Source organism: Spinacia oleracea, chromosome 4 (genome assembly GCF_020520425.1).
Source record: "Spinacia oleracea cultivar Varoflay chromosome 4, BTI_SOV_V1, whole genome shotgun sequence".
NCBI classification, from domain to species: domain Eukaryota; kingdom Viridiplantae; phylum Streptophyta; class Magnoliopsida; order Caryophyllales; family Amaranthaceae; genus Spinacia; species Spinacia oleracea.
The window spans coordinates 65,103,476-65,127,796 of record NC_079490.1 but is presented as its reverse complement, the minus strand read 5'-3'; the positions used below and the strand labels follow the sequence as shown (position 1 = coordinate 65,127,796).

The window sequence follows — 24,321 nt, the reverse complement described above, 5'->3', positions numbered from 1 at the left end:
GATGAATGATTGATGTGATTAAATTGATGGATATTTCGGTATTTACTACCTTTAAAATACACCACTTTTGTATTTACTACCTTATGAAATTTTTATTTTAAATTACTACCTTAAACTTCCAATTTTTTTTTACTTACTACCACTTTACATTTTTCTCATTTTAAAATTAAGATATCTCTTTCGTTTCTTAATCGTTTAAAGTGATTCAAAGTTCATTATTTTCCTTTTTCTATAGGGATTTCATTGAGAACGTCATTTCAAAGAAATTCGTTTGATAATTCATAAATATTTTAAAATTTTACAAATAATATTTAATTTGTTTAAACTTTTATGAAATGTTAAAAAGTCGGATCCCTATGGAATCCTTACACATAAATGAGAAGAATGAGCTTTGAATCACTTAAAATGATTAAGAAACGAAAGAGATATCTGAATTTTAAAATGAGAAAACTGTAAAATGGTAGTGAATACAAAAAAAATGGAACTTTAAGGTAGTAATTTAAAATAAATTTTTCATAAGGTAGTAAATACAAAAATGGTGTATTTTTAAGGTAGTAAATACCAAAAAATCCTAAATTGATTTAGTTCTAGGATTTTTCATGATCAATTGAGTAGTAGTTGCAAATGCTAGTTGATTGAATTAGATTCGAATGTATGATTTAGGTTTGGCAAGCCATTGTGAGCCTAATTCATGCAAGTGAATGATTGTTCCTATTATATGCAAGCTTATCTAGCTTAGGACTAGGCGAAAGCTCTTCTAAGGCTAGGTTGCTTCGCGTGCTCCATCCGAGAGGTGGCGAGCACGTCATTTGGTTTCATTCCCCTGTGTGCTATGTCATTGCATCATTCATGATTATTAGATGGTAGTTCATTTCCCCCGATTTCCCTAGACTATCCCCAACTCCCTAACGTTCCCCTTCCTTGATTCAATCTAGTTTAATTGTTAGTTTAGCTTCATAGTTATAATTCAAATCAAACTTCTTGTTCGATTTAGCTTGACATTTAAACTCGAGAACCATCGTTTCTTTGGGACGATCCCTATACTTACCACTATAGTTCATATAGTTGGTTAGTCTAGCGGTTCTATAAATTTTGTTTGGTTGTGGCGTTGATCTGGCGTTTCGACCGCACAGAACTGGATAATCCTTGATGGCCATTTGCACTTCTCTGTTCGGGCGCTCAAATCATCACTCGATCACACAAGCCCTATTTTGGCTTGATTCTACTTGTTTTCCATCACTTTTCATCATAATCACCTATAAAGCACAAGATGGAACGAAACTTATAAAATTCACACAAAAAGCTATAAAACTATAAAAAAGCATAAAAACTAACATAAAACCCTAAGCTAAGGGCGACATTAATGTCGCTCATCAAACTCCCCCAAGCTAAGCGTTTGCTAGTCTCTAGCAAAATAAACTCCACTAGGAAAGAATGAGCAACTAATCGAATTCTTAAAACCTACCAAAATCAAAATTTAGAAAATTTAATCAAGGCAAGACTAAAATGAAAAACACAAACCAAGAAAAGAAAGAAAGAAAAGAAGAAGAAAAGAAAAGAGAAGAAAAGAAATTAAACTAAAAAATCCAAGATAGGGCCTTTATTATGGAACGGGTATAAAATAACACTAATATTACCAATCAAATAAATGAGTACACGCTAACTAATGTCATAAATCGAGTGAAAGATTCAAGTGCCAAGCAAAGACAACTAAGGGTGAACACTAATCAATTCCCCTTCAACCGAGCATACCACGTCAAATCTCTAGATCTTTTCCACCCTTGAGAGTAGCGTCTCGAGACACCGCGAAGGCGCCGGAGAAAATAAGATAGGCTACCCAACATCTTAGCATGACAATCCCATTCCATAAACTTGACCAAATCCTCCCTCCACCGACAATGACTCAACTCTAAAGGGCAAGAGGACTTTTTAGGGTGTAACGTAGACTAGGGGTAAGGTGCGGAACAAATTTGGTAATTTGGTGCTCATACCTAAAGTGAAGCGCAATGATAGGACTCAACTCAAGCATATTGAACCAAAAACAAACTCGTACCACTTATTTGGGGTACCCCCAAGCTTATTCAACAACAATTCTAAACTACAACTCTTTTTGCACTTTTCTTGATTTGATTTTCTCTTTTTTTGTGTTTCAATTGAATCTTTTCTCATGCCTTGTTTTTCTCAATTTTTGGCTTTTTTCAAAACCTTTATTTCTCTTTTTTTTTGCTCTTGCATCACTTATTCACTATATACAACACATTTCCCAAACTTTGCCATTCATACCAATAAACATCATTCCTCAAATATGCATAATCATTCAAAACTATCAAGCATCATAACACAAAGCTTCACTATCACTTCTAAGGGTGAAAATAAAACAAAGGCTAATCAGCTTGTAATGTGCGCATAAGAAATGAAGGGGAAAGGCTCAAATGGCAAGCAAGGGGGCAATTGCAAATAAAAATATACGAGAAAAAAAAAAGAAAATAAAGTCCTAAACTAAAAAGAAAAATAGTCATCGAAAGAAATGCCTCTATCGTCCCCTAAAGTAGTTCGGTCGCGGTCTCGAGAAGGAAATAGTCAAATTCGGGAAGTAAGAAAGTCAATGCCAAGGATCCATGCCACTCAATATATATGTATGTGTGTTTGGGCTAATTAGAACATGACCCTCACATGGGAGCAAATACCACTCTCTCCGGTTTCAAATCACTAGAGAGATCGACACCATCTTACCACAAGCCAAGGGTTCAAGACGCATGCTACCCAAAGTTCTAACCAACTTCCTTAACACCAAATCCTAAATTCGACCCAAGACATTAAAAACCGTGTAAACATCTACCAATTGGGAATAAAAGCATTCTAGTCTACAAGTTCCAATTTTATTTGCCCAAATCAAGAATATTGCCTAAGAAAATCTAGAAAAACTTGCCTTGACAAAAGGAAAAAAAAAAGAAAGAAAAAGAAAGAAAAAGGAAGCAAATAAGAAAACACACCAAAAAGGAAAACAAAAATAAACAAACAAAACAAACGAAAAGAAAAGAAACTAAAATCAAACTAAATCAAACTAAAAACAAAGAAACTAACATATACAAGTGCACATAATGGTATGTTTTCCAAGACATGAGCATCACAAATAGGCAACTACACAACAAAACTCCCCCCAAGCTAGAATTAGGCAATGTCCCCAAGGCCTAAAACTAAACAAGGAGGGGCACAACTACCCATCCAACCAAATGCCCCATATGCAATATGCCCGTCCCAAAGAATGCATGTGAGATAGAAGGATATTACTTAAAATGTCGTGGGAGCAAGTCCCGCAAAGAACCGGTAAAAACCGAACAAACTCACCAAAATATCGACGAACAAGGCATAGGTGGAAAGTGGGAACCCACATCAACGAAACCAAACCACGAAGAACACTAAAAAACAATCAAGAAAAATGTTAGTAGACAAGGCCAAATGGCCAAAACAAACTCAAAGTAAGAAAAAACTCATCATCATATATACAACCACATGAAGTGGCAAGAAGATCACACCAAAAAACATCAAAAACTCCTCATAGCAAACCCCACGTCACATATCTCCCCCTAAGCTAAATAAAAGCATACCATCACAATAAGATGGGGAGAAGTGGAGGGAACCCTAAGAGGTGCTTGAACCCTCCCCACGATGCTCAAGATCATAAATCCTCCAATATTTATCCATTTTCAGACGATGAGCTTGCGCCTCTTCGTCCGTAAAAGGGGTGAAATTGTAGGTGGGGTCCACATCGGAACCCGAAGCGTCGGTATATGGGGGCCAAGCATACTCGGGCATAAGGGGGTAGTTTCCTTGGGGAGGCTCTCCTCGGGGCCCATCCTAACCACAAATATAATCCTTAGGCCACCCGGTGAAATCCTCGGGCCAACCATCGGGCCGATCAACCGGTGGGGGAGTGGGATACATTGGATCACCACGGTAGTCACTCCCTCCCATCATAGTATAGTCATAGGGAGGAAAGGAGGGGGGAGTGACACCGAGTTGGGAGGGGCTCGTCCAATAGGGGTAAGTGGGTGTACGCTCCTCATTCCAACTAAGGATGGGCCCTTGTTGGGGAGGGTGGTAAGGGTAGTTGACATAGGGGGCAAAGTCCCCTTTGTCAACATGGTAGTCATACACCCGCCTACCGTAGTAGGACGAGTCAAAATCGGGAAAGGAATCCCCCGTGCAGCTCCCTTGAGGAGCAAGAGAAGTTAAGACACGTGCTTGGTCCCCTTGCCCTTGCAAGATAGTCGCAAGGGTGGATTGCAAACCCGTCATGTCAAAAGGAGAGGAGAGAGGTATATTACCCGCATTCGGGGGAGGAGGACTAGGAGACCGAGGAGGAGCTTGAGTATAGGTACCGGTAGGCTCGGTAGTGGCGGCGGCGGCCTTGATAAACTTTTGATGCAGCGGAAGCAAGAAGCGGACATTAGGGGACCACGAAGTGATGAGCGGGTGCGGAAGAAAGAACCAATCGTTCTTCCTCACAAGCCAAATCCATTGTGCCTCATTGGTGGCGTAGTGGAGCCAAGTGGCATGGTACATCGCCCGGATATTTAAGAACTCACCACCGGCCACGGGAGGTAAAGCTGCCATCTCCTTGGCATGAGGGTTGTTCGGTAGAAGCCGAACAAGAAGAGTGAGCATGCCGCCAAGGAGGATGTCGGATTTATTCAAGTGGCTATCCCGAACCTCGATGATCCGGGAAATGAGCAATTGCCCGAAATCAAGTACCCCTTGTTCCTCTTGTGTGGCCAACCACAAACCAGGTGCCGTTGCCGGGGAACGGTTGTTGTTTTTGAGTTTAAGTTGAGACTAGTTCATCATTAGAAAATACAAAAACATTTCAATTGTGCTTAGCTTTCTTTTTCCCTGGCATTGCTCACGGTTTTCTTGAGTTTGTATGCTTGTTAGTGGGCGTGCTCGTCAAAGGATCCTCCATCCTCTTGATCTCGAATTGGAGAGGACACTAAGGAGGCTAAGACGTGTTCGGTCTATCTCATCAAGCCATAACAGATTCGAATCGTTGAGTGTTGGTGAGGAACAACAAGAGAGTGAGAAAGTGTTTGAGAATATGGCGCTCCCAGTTAAGAACTTGGGAATACCGGGGGCATTCGAGGCTACATGCGGTATTCAAGCCCCCACAACAAGTGCCAACAACTTTGAGATCAAGCCCGCCTTGATCAATTTGGTCCAAAGCCACCCCTTTTGTGGGAAGAGCAATGAATCACTTCAAGAACATCTCAAACAATTCGAGCACTATTGTGACACAATCAAGCACAATGGTGTCACATCGGATAACGTGAGGTTGACATTGTTTCGGTTCTCTCTACTTGGGCGAGCAAGTGATTGTCTTGACAAGGAGGTCAAGCCCAACTCACTTCGCACTTGGAACAAGGTGACTAGTGCTTTCTTGACCAAGTTTTACTCGCATGGGAAGACGACGGAATATCGCCACAAGATCCAATCCTTTGAGCAAAGGCGAGATGAGTCACTCTTCGAAGCTTGGGATTGTTTTAAGGAGTACCAAAGGGAATGCCCTCACCATGGGATCCCTAAATGGTTGTTGCTTCAAACCTTCTACTTGGGGTTGAGTCCAAGTTCAAAGACAAGTCTAGATGCGGGCGCGGGAGGTCCCATCATGAACAAGACACAAGATCAAATTGAGGAGATAATTGAGGACGTGGTCCAAAATTATCAAGCTTGGCATGTTGGTTCAAGGGATTATGAAGGCAAGGGAAGGAGTGATGATGGGAAAGGATCGGTCTATGCTATGGAGCAAGCACGGATCATAGAGAAGCTTAGCTCAAGGTTGGAGAAACTTAAAAGCACGCCAAGCCAACCACCTTCACCATTTCCGGGAAGAGCATCAAGCCAACCACCATCACCATCTACAATTCCACCTCCTTCAGCCACTCTTCTCACTAAGGGGAAGAGCAAGGTTAGTTCCTATGACACAATGCCTCCGGGCACCTCTTTTTGCGATAATTGCCAAGACTATGGTAACTTCCCCAATGCATGTCCCTTAGTTCATAATGTGTCTTTTGTGGATTATGGCCCTTCGTATGAAGGTGATTTTGATGTGGAGTATGCTCATGCCTTAAATGAGAGGTCTAGGAATGATAACCCTAACAATCAAAATTTTGCTAGGCAACCTAGAGGGCCCCCTATGTATGGTTCCCACCAAGGCTATGGCCAAGGAAGTGGGTATGATAGCCAAAATTGAGGTGGCTATAGAGCACAAGGCTATCAAAGCCAAGCGCCCTATGGTCAAGCTCAAGGTTTTGGCAATCAAGGCCAATACAACCAAGGTAGTTATAATCCCAACCATCAAGGTGGAGGGGGTTACAACTACTCTTATGGGAAATTTAGGGGTGCCTCTAGTGGGGGTTATCCTTTGAACTCGGGAGGTCCTTATGGTGCATCTCAAATACCTCCTCCCGGATTCAATGGACCGAGGACCTTCTGCAACCAATATCAATCAAACCTTAGTGGTTATGGCATTGCACCTCCACCGCTCCCGCCTCTCAAGTCTAATCTTGAGGCTCTCATGGAGTCATTTGTGGGGGCGAAAGCCAAGAAGAATGTCGAGTTTGAGGATGGATTCAAGCAATCCAACACTCACTTGAAGATGATTGAGACCCAACTAGCACAACTTGCTAGCACTATCAAAGAGCAACAAGTGCATACAAGTCTCCCACCCAAAGGTCAACCTCCTAAGCAAATGTATGCAATTGTGACAAGGAGTAGGAAGACTTTAGATGATAGTGCTACGCATGTTGAAGCTCCTAGCTCTCGGGGTGAGAGTTCTATGGGAAATGAGTCCTCGGACCGTGATGTTGCGGAAGAGAAGTCTCATGTCGACGACATGAGTGATGGTGATAAGTTGAAGGAGACTACTCTTCCTCCTCTCCCAATTCCTCCTCCCCCCTATCCCCAAAGATTTAATAGGCAAAAGTTAGATGTGCAATTCTCAAAATTTCTTGAGGTTCTTCGACAAATGTATATCAATATCCCCTTTACGTTTGCGTTGAAACAAATGCCAACCTACACAAGATTTCTTAAGGAAATCTTGAGTGGGAAGCGAGATTGTGACGTAAAGAAGACGGTGAACCTCACCGAAAATTGTAGTGCTATCATTCTTAACAAAACGCCACCCAAACTCAAAGACCTGGGAAGTTTTTCTATCCCTTGTGCTATTAAGGAGCTTGAAATAAGCGATGCCTTGTGTGATTTGGGTGCTAGCGTTAGTATAATGCCTTATTCGGTGTTTGCCAAGCTTGAAGTTGGTGATCTTGTCCCAACCAACATCACCTTGCAACTTGCCGACCGTTCGGTCAAGTACCCTATTGGCAAGGTTACTTTCCTTGTGGACTTCGTCGTCTTGGACATTGATGAGGATGCCCATACCCCCATTATCTTGGGGAGGCCATTTTTGGCCACCGCGGGTGCTCTTATCGATGTGCAAGGAGGACTAATCACCTTGAAAGCGAGAGACGCCAAGGCTAGTTTCAAGCTTGCAATTGATGAACATTGTTGCTCTAAGATGAAAAGTTGTATGAAAGTTGACACTCTTGCTTGTGTTCAGCACAATCATTCTTGTGCTAATGCTTCTAACAATCCTTGTGTTCTTAAGTGTGATTTTGAGTTTGATAGGAAGGTGAAGAAGGATATGCACGAGAGCTCCTTTGCGCTAGGCGATTCTTATGATGACGTCATCACCATTCCCGACACATTCGGGATGGATCTAGATGATGTGGGGTCACTCCCTCCGGCATCTAATGGTAAGAGGTGTATGAGAAAGAAGTCTAAGCAAGGAAATCCTATGCCTAGGAGGACTTGGTTTGGTCCCCACTCAATAAGTGGTGGTTTGGGTAAGTTGTTTGTGCCCAAGGAGGCCAAGAAAGGTTTGTTGACTAGTGTTGACACGAGGTTTGTTGTGTTTGACCCCCCTTGACTTTTGGAGGTTCCGTCAAGCTAATGACGTTAAACGAGCGCTATCGGGAGGCAACCCGTGTATTCGTTTCCTCTCTTGTCCCCCCATGAGCTTTGGGGGGATTCGTCAAGCTAATGACGTTAAACGAGCTCTACCCAGGAGGCAACCCGGTTGTCTAACTCCTAGTTTTAGTTTTTATTTGATTTTATGCATTATTTTCCATTAATTAGCTTAATTTTAAATTTAAAGGGGAAGCTTGTGAAACATTTGCAAAATCATGTTTTGTGCGACCGAACAGGATTCCTCGTTCGATCGCACAAAACTGGTTTTTGAGGGAGAATGGCCAGTTTTTGGAAAACGATCGCACAGGTTTAAGAATTTGATCGCACAGGTCTGTGCGATCGAATGACTTTTTCTGTTCGGTCGCACAGACTGGCGGGGCTGCCTCTGAACTCTTTAATTTGAAAACACGCGACTCCCCTTCCCATTTTTTCTTCATTTGTGCGACTCCTCTCATACTCTCCTCTCCATTGCTCTCTTCTCTCACTTACTACTACTACTCCTCATCTATGTCATTCACTTCCCTTCACAAATTTCACTTCCCATTCATTAAATACACTCAATCTCATTCATCCCAACCCCCAAAATCCCCAAAAATTCAGATTTTTGCAAAATCCCCAATTTCTAGGGTTTTTGTGAAATTGGTCATAATTGTGTGTGTGGTGAATTGGAACTCTTGAGGCTACTTGGGATCGATCCTAGACCACTTCCTTTGCTTGTGGTGATGATTTCTTTCCCTTAATTCTTGTATTTCATTCCATTTTCACCATGATCATATTGTTTTTTATTTTTCTGAAATTTTTGATTTTTGGGTGTTTGTTGATGCTTGTTTGTATTGTGATTAATCTTTAATTGTTTAGATGAGCTATGCATGTTTGATTCCTTGTTCCATTTAAGCTCTATACTTTGTGAGATGATTTTGTGAGATTTTGGGCTACCTTGATTATACTTGTTTGTGGAAGTGTTGGTTGATTGATTGTCGTTGTTAGTGTAGAGTAATGTGGTTAGATCATATTTGTTGGTAAGTTGGTGTAATGTTTGGAGCTTGTTGAAGAATTGATGGAGATAGTTTATCCTTAGCTCTTGTAGTTGTTGGTTTGTCCTAGATTGTGCACTAACTTAGTTTACTGTACTTTGTGTGTCTTGGTTTGTTTCTCTTTGTTTTGTAGATTTTTGCTTAGCTTCAACTCATCTCAATGGCACCAAAGCGCTCAAAGAAGAACCCCACCGCGACCGCGACCGCTACCACCTCTACGTCAAAGAGGAAGGCACCAACCCCGCCGAACATGAAAACCTACGGCATTGAGTTCTCCGAACAAAGATCTTGGGATTTCTTTGAGCTCCTTTCCAAGAGGACCATTAAGCCCACCAAGTTCTTCCATCGGGAGAGCGTTCGTAGCTTGGGGATCGAGGCCGAGGTTTACAAGTTGATCAAAGGCCTAGGGTGGGAAGAGTTCGCAAAGGTGAGTGCCCCAACCTACAAAGGGTTGACATTGGAGTTCCTCTCCTCGGCTCGGAAGAACCTTGTAGAAGATGAGGATGGTGATAATGTGGTGGAATTGAGCTTCCAAGTCTTCGGTCGCCAATACAAGTTGAATCACAATCAAATCAATGCCCTCTTCTCCATCGACTCGGAGCATGATTTCGTCACGAACCCAAGGTCCGAATGTGCTAACAACTATGATGAAAATAGTTGGTGGAGGGAGCTCACCGGAGACGACGGGGATTTCTTCTCCGCCTCGGCCAAATCTTCTTCATTCCATCATCCGGCCATCCACAGCATGAGCCGGCTTCTCATCTATTCCCTTTCCACTAAGGGTGCTACCGGTTCCTTGTCGGGCACGGAACTTGGTGGTTTGTGGTTGGCCACACAAGAGGAGCAAGGGGTACTTGATTTCGGGAAATTGCGCATTTCCCGGATCATCGAGGTTCGGGATAGCCACTTGAATAAATCCGACATCCTCCTTGGCGGCATGCTCACTCTTCTTGTTCGGCTTCTACCGAATAACCCTCATGCCAAGGAGATGGCGGCTTTACCTCCTGTGGCCGGTGGTGAGTTCTTAAATATCCGGGCGATGTACCATGCCACTTGGCTCCACTACACCACCAATGAGGCACAATGGATTTGGCTTGTGAGGAACAACGATTGGTGCTTTCTTCCCCACCCGCTCATCACCTCGTGGTCCCCTAATGTCCGTTTCTTGCTTCCGCGGCATCAAAAGTTTGTCAAGGCCGCCGTCGCCGCCGCCACTACCGACCCTACCGGTACCTCTACTCAAGCTCCTCCTCGTTCTTCTAGTCCTCCTCCCCCGAATATGGGTAATATACCTCTCTCCTCTCCTTTTGACATGACGGGTTTGCAATCCACCCTTGCGACTACCTTGCAAGGGCAAGAGGACCAAGCACGTGTCTTGGCTTCTCTTGCTCCTCAAGGGAGCCCCACGGGGGATTCATTTTCCGATTTTGACTCGTCCTACTACGGTAGGCGGGTGTACGACTACCATGTTGACAAAGGGGACTTTGCCCCCTATGTCAACTTCCCTTACCACCCTCCCCAACAAAGGCCCATCCCTAATTGGAATGAGGAGCGTACACCCATTTATCCATATTGGACGGGCCCCTCCCAACCCGGTGTCACTCCCTCCTTCTTTCCTCCCTATGACTATACTATGATGGGAGGGAGCGACTACCGTGGTGATCCAATGTATCCCACTCCCCCACCGGTTGATCGCCCCGATGGTTAGCCCGAGGATTTCACCGGGTGGCCTAAGGATTATGTTGGTGGTTGGGATGGGCCCCGAGGAGAGCCTCCCCAAGGCAACTACCCCCTCATGCCCGAGTATGCTTGGCCCCCATATACCGACGCTTCGGGTCTCGATGTGGACCCCACCTACAATTTCACCCCTTTTACGGACGAAGAGGCGCAAGCTCATCGTCATAAAATGGATGAATATTGGAGGATTTATGATCTTGAGCATCGTGGGGAGGGCTCAAGCACCTCTTAGGGTTCCCTCCACTTCTCCCCCATCTTATTGTGCTGGTATGCTTTTATTTAGCTTGGGGGGAGATGTGTGACGTGGGGTTTGCTATGAGGAGTTTTTGATGTTTGTTGGTGTGATCTTCTTGCCACATCATGTGGTTATATATATGATGATGAGTTTTTGCTTGTTTTGAGTTTGTTTTGGCCATTTGGCCTTGTCTACTAACATTTTTTTGTTTTTGTTTTTGAGTGTTCTTTTTGGTATGGTTTCGTTGATGTGGGTTCATACTTTCCACCTATGCCTTGTTCGTCGATATTTTGGTGAGTTTGTTCGGTTTTTACCGGTTCTTTGCGGGACTTGCTCCCACGACATTTCCGGTAATATGCTTCTATCTCACATGCATTCTTTGGGACGGGCATATTGCATATGGGGAATTTTGTTGGATGGGTAGCTGTGCCCCTCCTTGTTTAGTTTTAGGCCTTGAGGACATGGCCTAATTCTAGATTGGGGGGAGTTTTGTTGTGTAGTTGCCTATTTGTGATGCTCATGTCTTGGAAACCATACCATTATGTGCACTTGTATATGTTAGTTTCTTTGTTTTTAGTTTGATTTTAGTTTCTTTTCTTTTCGTTTGTTTGGTTTATTTCTTTTTTGTTTTCCTTTTTCGTGTGTTTTCTTATTTGCTTCCTTTTTCTTTCTTTTTCTTTTCCTTTTGTCAAGGCAAGTTTTTCTAGGTTTTCTTAGGCAATATTCTTGATTTGGGCAAATAAAATTGGAACTTGTAGACTAGAATGCTTTTATTCCCAATTGATAGATGTTTACACGATTTTTAATGTCTTGGGTCGAATTTAGGATTTGGTGTTAAGGAAGTTGGTTAGAACTTTGGGTAGCATGCGTCTTAAACTTTGGGTAGCATGCGTCTTACTTCCCGAATTTGACTATTTCCTTCCCGAGACCGCGACCGAACTACTTTAGGAGACGATAGAGGCATTTCTTTCGGTGACTATTTTTCTTTTTAGTTTAGGACTTTATTTTCTATTTTTCTCATATATTTTTATTTACAATTGCCCCCTTGCTAGCCATTTGAGCCTTTCCCCTTCATTTCTTATGAGCACATTACAAGCCTAATAGCCTTTGTTTTATTTTCACCCTTAGAAGTCATAGTGAAGCTTTGTGTTATGATGCTTGATAGTTTTGAATGATTATGCATATTTGAGGAATGATGTTTATTGGTATGAATGGCAAAGTTTGGGAAATGTGTTGTATGTAGTGAATAAGTGATGCAAAAGAAAAAAAAAGAAATTGAGAAATAAAAGTTTTGAAAAGCCAAAAATAGAGAAAAACAAGGCATGAGAAAAGTTTCAATTGAAACGCAAAAAAAAGAGGAAAATCAAATCAAGAAAAGTGCAAAAAGAGTTGTAGTTTAGAATTGTTGTTGAATAAGCTTGGGGGTACCCCAAATAAGTGGTACGAATTTGTTTTTGGTTCAATATGCTTGAGTTGAGTCCTATCATTGCGCTTCACTTTAGGTATGAGCAACAAATTACCAAATTTGTTCCGCACCTTACCCCTAGCCTACATTACACCCTAAAAAGTCCTCTTGACCCTTTAGAGTTGAGTCATTGTCGGTGGAGGGAGGATTTGGTCAAGTTTATGGAATGGGATTGTCATGCTAAGATGTTGGGTAGCCTATCTTATTTTCTCCGGCGCCTTCGCGGTGTCTCGAGACGCTACTCTCAAGGGTGGAAAAGATCTAGAGATTTGACGTGGTATGCTCGGTTGAAGGGGAATTGATTAGTGTTCACCCTTAGTTGTCTTTGCTTGGCACTTGAATCTTTCACTCGATTTATGACATTAGTTAGCGTGTACTCATTTATTTGATTGATAATATTAGCGTTCTTTTATACTCGTTCCATAATAAAGGCCCTATCTTGGATTTTTTCGTTTAATTTTTCGATTAGTCGCTCATTCTTTCCTAGTTGAGTTTAGTTTGCTAGAGACTAGAAAACGCTTAGCTTGGGGGAGTTTGATGAGAGACATTAATGTCGCTCTAGACTTAGGATTTTATGTTAGTTTTTATGCTTTTTTTTATAGTTTTTATAGATTTTTGAGTGAATTTTATAAGTTTCGTTCCATCTTGTGCTTTATAGGTGATTATGATGAAAAGTGATGGAAAACAAGTAGAATCAAGCCAAAACAGGGCTTGTGCGATCGAGTGATGATTTGTGCGCCCGAACAGAGGAGTGCAAATAGGCATCAAGGAATATCCAGTTCTGTGCGATCGAACTTGCTCTGTTGTTCGGTCGCACATAATGGATTTTTGGAGGCAGAATGTCTCAAATTTGGAAAGCGACCGCACGGTCTTTATGTTCGACAGCACAAGCATTGTGCGATCGAACGTGCTCTGTTGTTCGGTCGCACATAATTGATTTTTGGAGGCAGAATGTCTCAAATTTGGGATGCGACCGCACAAGGTTTTCTACTCGACCGCACAAGAGTTGTGCGCCCACACAAGCCCTTCTGTTCGAGCGAATCATACCGGAGAGGAGATATGAGCCAAAGAAACCCCATTCGACCAAACAGGGTTCCTCGTTAATTCGGTCGCACATGACGAAGGAAGTGTTCTTCACTGCCTTCGCTCGCACAGGTCTCAGTGTTTGCTCAAATGGATCTTTTACGTTCGGTCGCACAAAGGGTCTATGCGACCGAATGGCTGTGCGGGCTGCTCTTATTCGAATTTCGGCTTTTATTTGGGAAAACTTATAAATAGATTTTTCGTTTATTTTGTTAAGTGTAGAATTTTAGTTGACATTTTTAGATTCTAAAAGTTAGTTTTTCAGCATTTCTAGAGAGAGAAACTCTCCTCCATTGAAGCATCAAAGTTGTAATTCTCTAAACTCTTCTTCTAATTTTGTGCAATTCAATTCAATTTCTTAATTCTTGCTTTTGTTGTGATTGTTGATTGTTCTTTAATTCCTTCAATTCTTGAATTCTTCTTGATTTTACTTTAGTTACTTTGAACCTTAATTCTCTTGTTGATTGTTCAATTGATTGTTCTAGCCTTTTATTCTCTCTTTCTAATCTTTCAATTCCATGCTTGCTAGTCTAGAATTAATGGATTTCTTGATTTCTAGTATGATTAGTGAGTAGAATTAGGTTAGGGAAAGGGGAGAATCTAGGGGCCTAATTAGGGGAACTTGATGATATGATTGATGAATGATTGATGTGATTAAATTGATTTAGTGCTAGGATTTTCCATGATCAATTGAGTAGTAGTTGCAAATGCTAGTTGATTGAATTAGATTGGAATGTATGATTTAGGTTTGGCAAGACATTGTGAGCCTAATTCATGCAAGCGAATGATTGTTCCTATTATATGCAAGCTTATCTAGCTTAGGACTAGGCGAAAGCTCTTCTATAGGCTAGGTTACTTCGCGTGGTCCATCCAAGAGGTGGCGAGCACGTCATTTGGTTTCATTCCCCTATGTGCTATGTCATTGCATCATTCATGATTACTAGATGGTAGTTCATTTCCCCTGATTTCCCTAGACTATCCCCAACTCCCTAACGTTCCCCTTCCTTGATTCAATCTAGTTTAATTGTTAGTTTAGCTTCATAGTGATAATTCAAATCAAACTTCTTGTTCGAATTAGCTTGACATTTAAAGTCGAGAACCATTCGTTTCTTTGGGACGATCCCTATACTTGCCACTATAGTTCATATGGTTGGTTAGTCTAGCGGTTCTATAATTTTTTTTTGGTTGTGGCGTTGATCTTTCAACGACGGAAAAATGCCCTGTCAGCTGTTACACATGGTATCAGAGTGGGCCTGCGACCGTATGCCGAGTTATTAGATGACTTAGCTACATAGCAGGGAAAAATATCTATGGGATTAGTTGTGATTGATTAAGAATATTAGATATGAAAGTTTGTGGATTGAAATATAGGATTAGGAGTTGTTAAGGGAGAGTTGATATTTGAAATGGGGTAATGATTTGATGGAACTAATAAAGTTATACAAGTTAAGGATTTTGCTGTTGAGGTTTGGAGATTTTAGCGAAATATCGATCTGTGAGTTAGTTAATGATTAAGTTAGTATGAGTTTTGTTTAGCTTTGTTTTCTTTATGTGATTCTTTTTTTTAAAACGATCTAAAAGTTTATGTTTACAAATTTCGAGGACGAAATTTGTTTTTAAGGGTGGTAGTATGTAATAGCCCAAATTTATGAAGTCCGTAATTAAGTATAAACTATTGTTATTTTTAATTTAATTATGCTCTTAATTTTCCTTAAAATTTGTTTTGAGAATATGCCTATTGTTAAGATACAATTTTTCACTTTTGATTAATTAGTGTGAAAATTCTGATTTATGAGCCTTGATATCAAATGTCTAAATTGCCCTTGTGATTCTAAGAGGAGTTAAGCTACCTTTCATTCCTTTGATTCGTGTTGTTGTGGGAAAAATTACCATGCCAACGTTTACCAATAAAGGTACGACACTTGTCACGTATTAAGCCCCGTAAGCAAACCATACGACTTCTATTCTGATGTATAAATACCTATCTAAATAACTACGAAGTATACGTACCAGTATTCATGTACGTATAAATGTATGTATTCTCGTCTATACATAAGTGGTGTACGTGGCCAGTACCGTATGATGGCACAAAAGCCCAAGCAGCCCATTTATGACCTAAGAAGCCAGAGAACTGCCAAAGGAAAGGACACTTGTCCTCCCCTCCTACTTCAGCCAATCATGTGAGGGAATGTTAGGTCATTCCCCAAATAACCTAGTACTATATAAAGCCCCATTTTCCAAGAAAAAAGGGTCACAATCACAACACAATCAAGGACATTTACTGCTCTGCCTTCTCTCTACTTTCTCTCTCTAAAAACGCATCCTTGCTTAAACATCGGCTACCGAAAACCTCCAAGTCTAGCTTACCGGAAAACCCCACAACATTTGGCGCCGTCTTTGGGGAGGTACGGTAGTTGGAAGAGCAACGGCAGGAAAATGATGCTGGGCGGCCTGTAAGGGTGCAGTGGCCACCCCTGGAAAGGGAAATGCCGGCTGAGCAGCAGCAGACGCCGGCTCCAAGAATCACAGGAGTTGCCGCCCGGGTTTTTGCAGCAGGTCACACACCTCGTCATGCCGCCGAGGTGGAAGTGCTCAGTGAGGAGGACGAGCAGGCAAACCGCACTCCCCTGGTGGACACCTAGATCCTCAATCAGATACAGTAATGGAGGAAAATCCAGACATGCCCGTGTCCGTGGGTGCCCTACGAGCTATCTTGGCCGAGTTCCAAGCTGATATGGGCAAGACAGTCAACGCTGAGGTGCAGAAGGGCATGTTGATTTACACCACCACCGCGGCTGCCAATCATGAGAGGCCGGCAAATAATAGGCCATCATTGTCTCTGCGTCCCCCAAACGTCTGGACCAGGCAGACAGGCGAGGATGTCAGGAGGTGGCTGCCAGCAAATCAGGCCAATCAGACCCTGTCTTACCTACCGCGCCGACTGCCTCAGCGGCTGGTCGGAGAAACGTCTCGAGGACGTGAGCAGCCACACGCAAAGCAGGTACCTGATTCAGAATCTGAACTTTCTGATACAGGGTCAACCCCCGTCATGCCGGACAGACCTCTACCTCAACCAACTTACACGCACTTGAGTCAAGCGCGCCCAGGGGCCACTCGTTCAACTCTTCAAACTCGCCGTCGTGAGCCTTCTCGGCGGGAGCCGTACTCAAGGTACCAGAGTCTTGTGTATCACATTCAGGAGGGAGTGTCTAACATGGCCCTAGGACATTCCACCCGTTTTGCAGATAACATCATGAGAGCACCGAGGGAACCCAAGGTTAAGCCGCCCAACATTGATGCCTATGATGGGACTACAGTTCTAGACATGCATCTCTTAGTTTACCGGCATCACATGTACGTTCAAGGAACAACCGACTCAACTTGGTGTAAGTATTTCCCAGGTACACTCAAAGGAGTAGCGTCTAAGTGGTTTGAGAGGCTTCCAACTGGAACCATTCGCTCTTTTTCAGAGCTCGAGTTATTGTTTTCTACTCGGTTCATGGCTCACAAGGAAGAAAAGAAGACGAGCATGCATTTGAGTCGAATTCGGCAAGGGAAAGATGAGTCTCTGAGGAGCTATGTGAAAATATTCAACTTAGAGGCAGGGCAAATTCCAGATTTACCGGATGGTGTTGCATTTGATAACTTCATTAGAGGGCTTGGGCTCATTCAAGTTTGATCTGGTAAAGAAAAGTGTGCGAACCATGGGAGAGGTGCTAGATGAGGCCGAGGCCTTTATCCACGCAACAGAAATTTGTAGCGTCCCAAAAGAGCCTCGAGGAAGTGATACCGCTGAGCCGGCAGCAAAGAAAGAAAAATTTGAGAAGAAGAGCCGGCCTAATGGGACTTGGGCTATTGCAAAGGAGTCAAACCGGGCTCCCGGGGCGGTAGGTCAGAAGAGGTCCAGAACTTATGACCGAGAGCGATTTGAGTAGAACACAGACATGTACACAATCCTGATGGACGTTGGGTCCAAGTATGAGATTGACCGGCCATTTCCCATGAAGTCGCCACCACAAAGTAGGGACCCCAAGCTGTATTGTCACTTTCATAGTGACATTGGACATGACACCAAAGAATGTAAGAGCCTAAAAAGGGCACTGGACGGCCTAGCTGCTAAGGGATTCTTAAAGAATTATATCAGCAGGAACACAGGAGGTTCTGGAAAACCGTTCTACAAAAAGAACAAATCACCTCCCTAGGAAGAAGATGGAAACCGTACTGACCCAGAGTTTGTGGCCGTCATATCAGGAGGATTGGCCGCCGGAGGTCCAACCATGAGAGGTCAGAAAGATTATGCCAAGCGGCTGGGGCAAGTGATGTTGTCGGGCAAAGCCACAGCCGACCCGTTTCTAAAAGTAGAAATCGGCGAGGCCGACCGTGGAAAAATAGCCACCCCGCATGACGACCTGTTGGTAATTGAGTTGAAGGTCGGCAATCTGAGGGTTAGGCGTATCTTGGTTGATACAGGAAGTTCGTCAGATATAATCAGTCTTGAGTGTTTGAACCGGCTGCAACATAATTCCTCAAAGATAGAGAAAATTCACTATCCCATTATAGGCTTCGGAGGTAGTGTCATCCATCCAGCCGGCATCATTTCTCTCCCTCTGCGGATGGGAAATAAGAAAGAATCTCGTCAAATGGACGTCCATTTCCTCATAGTGAAAGATCTGACGGCCTATAATATTATTCTGGGGCGTCCTACTTTGAACAGGGCAAAGGCTGCTATTGTTACTCACTTGATGCTTCTTAAGTTTGTCTGTGATGATGGGAGCGTCAGCACCATGCATGGTGATCAACAGCAGGCTAGAGACTGTTATTTAACCACCCTGAGCCCAGAAGCATGGGGATCAGGTGAAGAGAAAGACACGTTGGGAAACAAACGACAGTGTGGCGGCACACAATCCAAATCCCTGAAAGAGACACTAACTATCTCAGCGGCGCACATGGAAGAAAGACGACCAGAGCCTGTTGGGGCTCATTTCAATGTGGTATTAAATACAGATAAGCCAGAGAGAGTAGTGCCCATTGGAATTCCTCCTGACGACCCGCTGGCGGTAGAGTTGGTTCACCTATTGAGAGAATTTGAAGATATCTTTGCCTTTACTGTTGAAGAAATGCCGGGCATTGACCCTGCCGTGGCCGTCCATAAGCTAAATGTGGACCCAAATTTTAAACCGGTCCGTCAGAAGAAAAGGAACCATGGGAAAGATAGAAATCAGGCGGCAGCGGCGGAAATACAGAAGTTGATGGATGCAGGGTTTGTTCGGCCTAGTCAGTATCCCGACTGGGTTGCTAATGTGGTCCTCGTCAAGAAACCAAACGGCGCCTGGAGGATGTGTGTTGATTACAACAACCTCAATAAGGCATGTCCCAAAGAAACCTTCCCACTGCCAAAGGTCGACCGGCTTGTCGACTCCATGGCGGGACATGCCATGATGAGCTTCATGGACGCATACTCAGGGTTTCATCAGATCCCCTTGTGGCCTGATGCCAGGAAAAGACGTCATTTGTTACAGAACAAGGTCTATATTGCTACAAAGTAATGCCGTTTGGGTTAAAGAATGCACCGGCCACCTTTTAGCGTCTTATTAACACTGTGTTCACCAAACGGCTCGGCAGAAACATTGAATCTTACATTGATGATATGATTGTGAAAAGGAAGCAGCGGGCGGCACATATAGCTGATCTGAGGGAGACATTTGAGACTGTTCGAGCTTACACTATGAGATTGAATCCTAAGAAGTGTGTGTTTGGAGTAACGTCGGGTAAATTCTTAGGTTTCTTGATTGATGAAAGAGGAATTGAAGCCAACCCGGACAAGATCCAGGCAGTAATTGATATGAGCTCACCAAAGACAGTAAAAGAAGTGCAGTGGCTCACAGGTCACTACTTTTTTAGAGCAATCAGAAAGAAGGCCGGAGACAAATGGCACTACTTTTTTAGAGCAATCAGAAAGAAGGCTAAGTTTGAATGGTCGGATAAAGCCGAGGCGGCACTGGTAAGATTAAAAGATCATTTGCACACCTTACCTCGTCTTCTTAGCCCTTTGCAGGGAGAGACTTTATACATGTATCTTGCTGTATCTGAACACTCGCTGAGTGCCGTTCTACTGACAGAGAGGGAAGGAATACAGATGCCAGTGTACTTCGTCAGTCATGTTCTTCACAATGCTGAAATTAGATACCCTACAGTGGAAAAATTTGGTTTAGCCTTGTTCATGGCCAGCAAAAAGCTTCGTCCTTACTTCTTAGCCCACAGGATTATGGTCTACACGGATCAACCGCTTAAACTGCCTTTCACGAAGCTGGAGGCGTTAGGCCGACTGAATTGGGCTATCGAGCTGAATGCCTTTGATATCACTTATGAACCCAGGAAAGCCGTCAAGGGGCAAGCTTGTGAAGACTTTATTGTTGAAAAGACGAGGCCTGTCTTTTCCAAGAATACGAAGACGGTGTGGACACTGTACGTAGACGGTTCGTCCACGCAGAACGGATGTGGAGCCGGGATAATCTGTCAATCGCCAGAAGGGGATACTTTGGAGTATGCTACGCGGTTTAACTTTCAGGCGTCCAACAATGAGGCCGAGTATGAAGCCCTGCTTTATGGCATTAAAATGTGTAAAGAGGCCGGCGCCGAGGAGATCTTAGCACTATCTGACTCTCAATTGATTGTGAGCCAAGTTAATGGAACCTACGAGGCTAGGGATCCGACGATGATTAAGTATATGCAGGCCATCCACCAAGAGGTGGAGCAACTGAAAAGCTTTGAAGTAAGGCAAGTCCCTCGCTCAGAAAACAACCAAGCCGATGCCTTGTCAACATTGGCCAGCTCTGCATCTTGTGATACCCCTCGTCACGTGTTCTGGGAGGTAATGGAACATAAAAGCGTTGAGCAGATGGAGGTAGAAACTCTGGACAGGACCTCCACGTGGATGGATGACATAATTAACTTCAAACTGAATGGAGTCTTGCCAGAAGACTCAAGGCAAGCGAAAAAACTTCAGAAAAAATGCTCCTGGGGTGAAATGTGGAATGGCACTCTTTACAAAAAGGCCTACTCCCGTCCTTTGTTGAGATGTGTGACGCCTGAAAAGGGGCAAGAAATTCTAGAAGACCTTCACCACGGACTGTGTAGCTCGCATATTGGGGGAAGGGCCTTGGCAGAAAAGGCACTTTGAACCGGCTATTATTGGCCGACTCTTAAGGATGATGCAATCTCATTGGTCAAGAAGTGTGACAAATGTCAACTCTTGGCTCTCCTAATACACCGACCGGCTCGAGTTCTGACACCCATCACGAGTCCAATTCCGTTTGCTAAGTGGGGAATGGATCTCCTAGGCCCGTTTACTGCCGCTCCTGGAGGGAGGCGTAATGTCATTGTTGCTGTAGATTACTTTACCAAGTGGGTGGAGGCAGAAGCACTCAAGAATATAAAAACCAGTGATGTACGAGCGTTCATTTGGAAAAATATCATGACTCGTTTTGGAATTCCACAGGCTATTGTCTTTGATAATGGGCCTCAGTTTGAGACGCCTAAGCTGAAAGAATGGCTAGCGGACCATGGCATACACAACTGTTTTGCCTCTGTCGGACGTCCCCAAGGCAATGGCCAGGTTGAGGCATTCAAAAAAATAATCTCTGAAGGGATGAAAAAGAAGCTTGACGAAGCCAAAGGTCTATGGGCTGATGAGTTGCCAATTGTCAATCCGCACCACGGCTAAGAACTCCACCGGCAAAACACCCTTCTTGCTAGCTTATGGTGCCGAGGCCGTCTTACCCATAGAGATGTGTGAACCAACTTTGAGGGTCATGATGTACGACGAAAATGCTAACTGGGAAATGATGAAAGCGGCCTTGGATTTGTTGCTTGAGGTTAGAGGAAATGCAGCCCTAAGACAACAGCTGTACAAGATAAGAATGGCGAGGGAATACAACAAGAAAGTCTCTAACAGAGTGCTCAAAGTTGGAGATTTTGTCCTCCGAAAAATGGAATCCACAGGCCGAGCCAATGAACAGGGTAAGTTGACGCTTACCTGGGAAGGACCCTATGAGATTTATGATGAAGTCAGGGATGGAACTTACCGCATTCAGGACATGCAGGGACGGCCTATTCTGCGCACCTGGAATGCTGACAATCTCAAGAAATATTTCTTCTAGGTATATGCTAGCTTCGCCTTACATAGAAGGATCTGTTGCTTAAGAAGCGACCTCTAATGGTCTCAATAGGGTAGTAATCACTTTTTTAATTGGCTAAATTCGCCTTGCAAAGTTATAAATAATACTACTCTACTTGTTTCATATTATTTATTGCTCGCACGTCGAACATATAATTATTCACCCCGTGCATACCAAAGCCTAATTGAATGACAGCATGAGAAGTGGCCCAGATTAGCACCTATTCGTAACAAGCCTAATTGTTTGAAGCCTAAGAAGTGGCCTAGATTAGCACCAAGTTGTAGGCTGATCACCTATCCAACTTTCACCTCAGCGGCTCAACATGCCGCTAGCTAACCCATACGCAAGGGCAAGTCCCTAATTCGCATGCGGCATAGTTAGTTGCCCGCGGCAAGAATGACCTTGAGACAAAGGTTGCTTGCCCAAAAGTTCCGCGTCACAAATGACCTTGAGACAAAGGTTGTTTGCCCAAAGGCTCCGCGGCAAGAATGACCTTGACACATAGGTTGCTTGTGCACAAGTTCAGCGGCACAAATGACCTTGAGACAAAGGTTGTTTACTCAAAAGCTCCGCAGCAGAAATAACCTTGGAGCAAAAGTTGTTTGCCCAACAGTTCGGCGGCGCGAACATCCTTGGAACAAAGGGTTGTTCGTGCAAATTCCTTGGTCATCCATTCCATTTGACGAGCATGCCTAGCGGCAATCATACCTATTGATTGACTTGCGTCAATCAATATCGTAGTAGACACGCTCGTCAAAGAGTGTGACGACCACATAAGTGCCGAGCACATACTCAGGTGCCCGCGGCAGAAATTGAAGGAAATAATGCCCTTGGTCCAAGTATGCATTTAATGTTAAGTCTAATAAATGCGGTTCAGTATTAATTAACAAGTTAATAATTCAATGAGATCAAGTGAGCTGAATGCCTAGCTAGAGGCCGCTTCAGTTCAAGTGGAATTAATGATATTAATCCACAACTTACTCTTGACTGAACACGTAGGGTCACACAAATAGTACGTAAACGGATCAAGTATTTAATGGCATTAAATACTCCATCTATGGATATTCGGAATCGACGGATCTTGGTTTCAGTGGGAGCTGAGATCGTCATAAGCAAGAAATAAATACTCCGGAAACGATGATATTGCCGGAAACGGAAATATGGATCGTATTGGAAATATAAATATTATCCAAGTCATAGATGTTGCCGGAAACGGAAACATGGTACGTATCGGAAAATATTATTGGAAATGGAAATATTGCCGGAAACGGAAATATTGTCAGAATCGGAAATATTATAGCAATCGGAAAATAATTCCGGAAACGGAAATATTAAATATTTGTTCGAAACGGAAATTAATTCCGAAATCGGAAATATTAAATATTGTTCGTATCGGAAATAAATTCCGGAATCGAGAATTTAATCGGAAGCGTATCGTACGAATTAGCATCGGACGAGGCCTGCCAGACGAAGGCCCAGCACGAAGCCAGGCCATTGCCCACCAAGCAAACACGCAACAAACACACGCCAAGCTCGACCAGGCCCAGCGCAAGGCCAGGCCCAGTCAAGCCTTGGCGCGCGCGCATAATGGGCTGCGGGGCTGTGCACCGTGCGTGGGCCGCGAGGCTTACGCATGGGCGTGCGGCTCGTGCGTGCGTGAGTTTTTGTGAATCCTAAAGCTATCGGGATTCTACATATGATTAAATCCTAAACCTAAAAGGATAAATTAATTGATTAGAGTTCTACTAGGATTCTAAGATTAATTAATTCGTATCCTAGTAGGATTACATGACCTTTTTCATAACTCTATAATAGGTGCCTATGGTCACATATTTACATCTAGAATTGAAGTATTCAAAGGTAAGATTTTCAAGAAAAATCAGTCACTCTCTTGCCCCATAATAGCCGAATTTCATACTACCTTAAGGGCGATTCTAGTTGGTCAAGCTTAAGGCGGATCCGGACGTGCTGTGGACTATCTACGGAGGGACGACACTTGGAGTCCTAAAGACTTGTTCTTGTTCGGTTCGGGCGCAGCTAGGGAGGGCACGCTACAAAGTGTATGCATCTGAACTATGCTAAATGATTATGTGTTAATAATATGTTTCCTGGCTTTATGGTTTTTCCGCATGATTTATGTTTATTCATATGTATCATAACCTAACAGTGGTATCAAGAGCCTCTTATTATTTTTATAATCTAAATTGCATGAACATGGTTAAATTTTACAAATTTGCAAGGAATTAAAGGGATGATTAGTTTTCGTAATTAATTGCAAATTGCGTTTATTTAATTATATGTACGCAGTTTTTCGGCAGAATATTCGTTACTCAACCAAATAGAGTGATTTTTATGTCAATTTCGAATGTAAAAGGCATTCTAAAATTTTGATAAAACTAGTATTTTTCGGCCGAACCCAGAATTCCCAAATTCGAAGCCTAACTATGACTTTTCGGAGGTTTAAGTTTTTCGAACGCAAAAGTTTGTAAATTTAAGATGTTAAATTGAATATTTGCGATTCTTGTTGATAAATCTTGAGTTTTTTTTTATTGACCTACAATATATGTTTAA

At 43.1% G+C, this 24,321-nt stretch overlaps 1 protein-coding gene and 1 non-coding gene across 2 annotated transcripts; one reads left to right on the top strand and one right to left on the bottom strand.

Annotated features, from left to right (window-relative positions):
* Positions 1-5,471: 5,471 nt before the first annotated feature.
* LOC130460412 (small nucleolar RNA R71) lies at positions 5,472-5,574 on the bottom strand. The gene has a single exon (XR_008920286.1). It is a non-coding gene; the product is annotated as a small nucleolar RNA R71 (small nucleolar RNA).
* An 11,943-nt stretch (positions 5,575-17,517) lies between these two features.
* LOC130471588 (uncharacterized) lies at positions 17,518-20,753 on the top strand. Its single transcript, XM_056841804.1, has 5 exons — positions 17,518-17,731; positions 17,825-18,753; positions 18,853-19,098; positions 19,158-20,049; positions 20,200-20,753. Exons 1-5 carry the CDS (start codon positions 17,518-17,520, stop codon positions 20,751-20,753), a joined length of 2,835 nt encoding a protein of 944 aa, XP_056697782.1.
* Positions 20,754-24,321: the final 3,568 nt, after the last annotated feature.

Bases quoted from the DNA above. Each gene is read 5' to 3' on its own strand.
- LOC130471588 (XM_056841804.1), top strand. From the start codon at position 17,518: ATGTACACAATCCTGATGGACGTTGGGTCCAAGTATGAGATTGACCGG. The intron at 18,754-18,852 runs GTCCGTCAGAAG...CGGCCTAGTCAG, and splicing joins TGGACCCAAATTTTAAACCG to TATCCCGACTGGGTTGCTAA. The intron at 19,099-19,157 runs GTCTATATTGCT...GCCACCTTTTAG, and splicing joins GTCATTTGTTACAGAACAAG to CGTCTTATTAACACTGTGTT.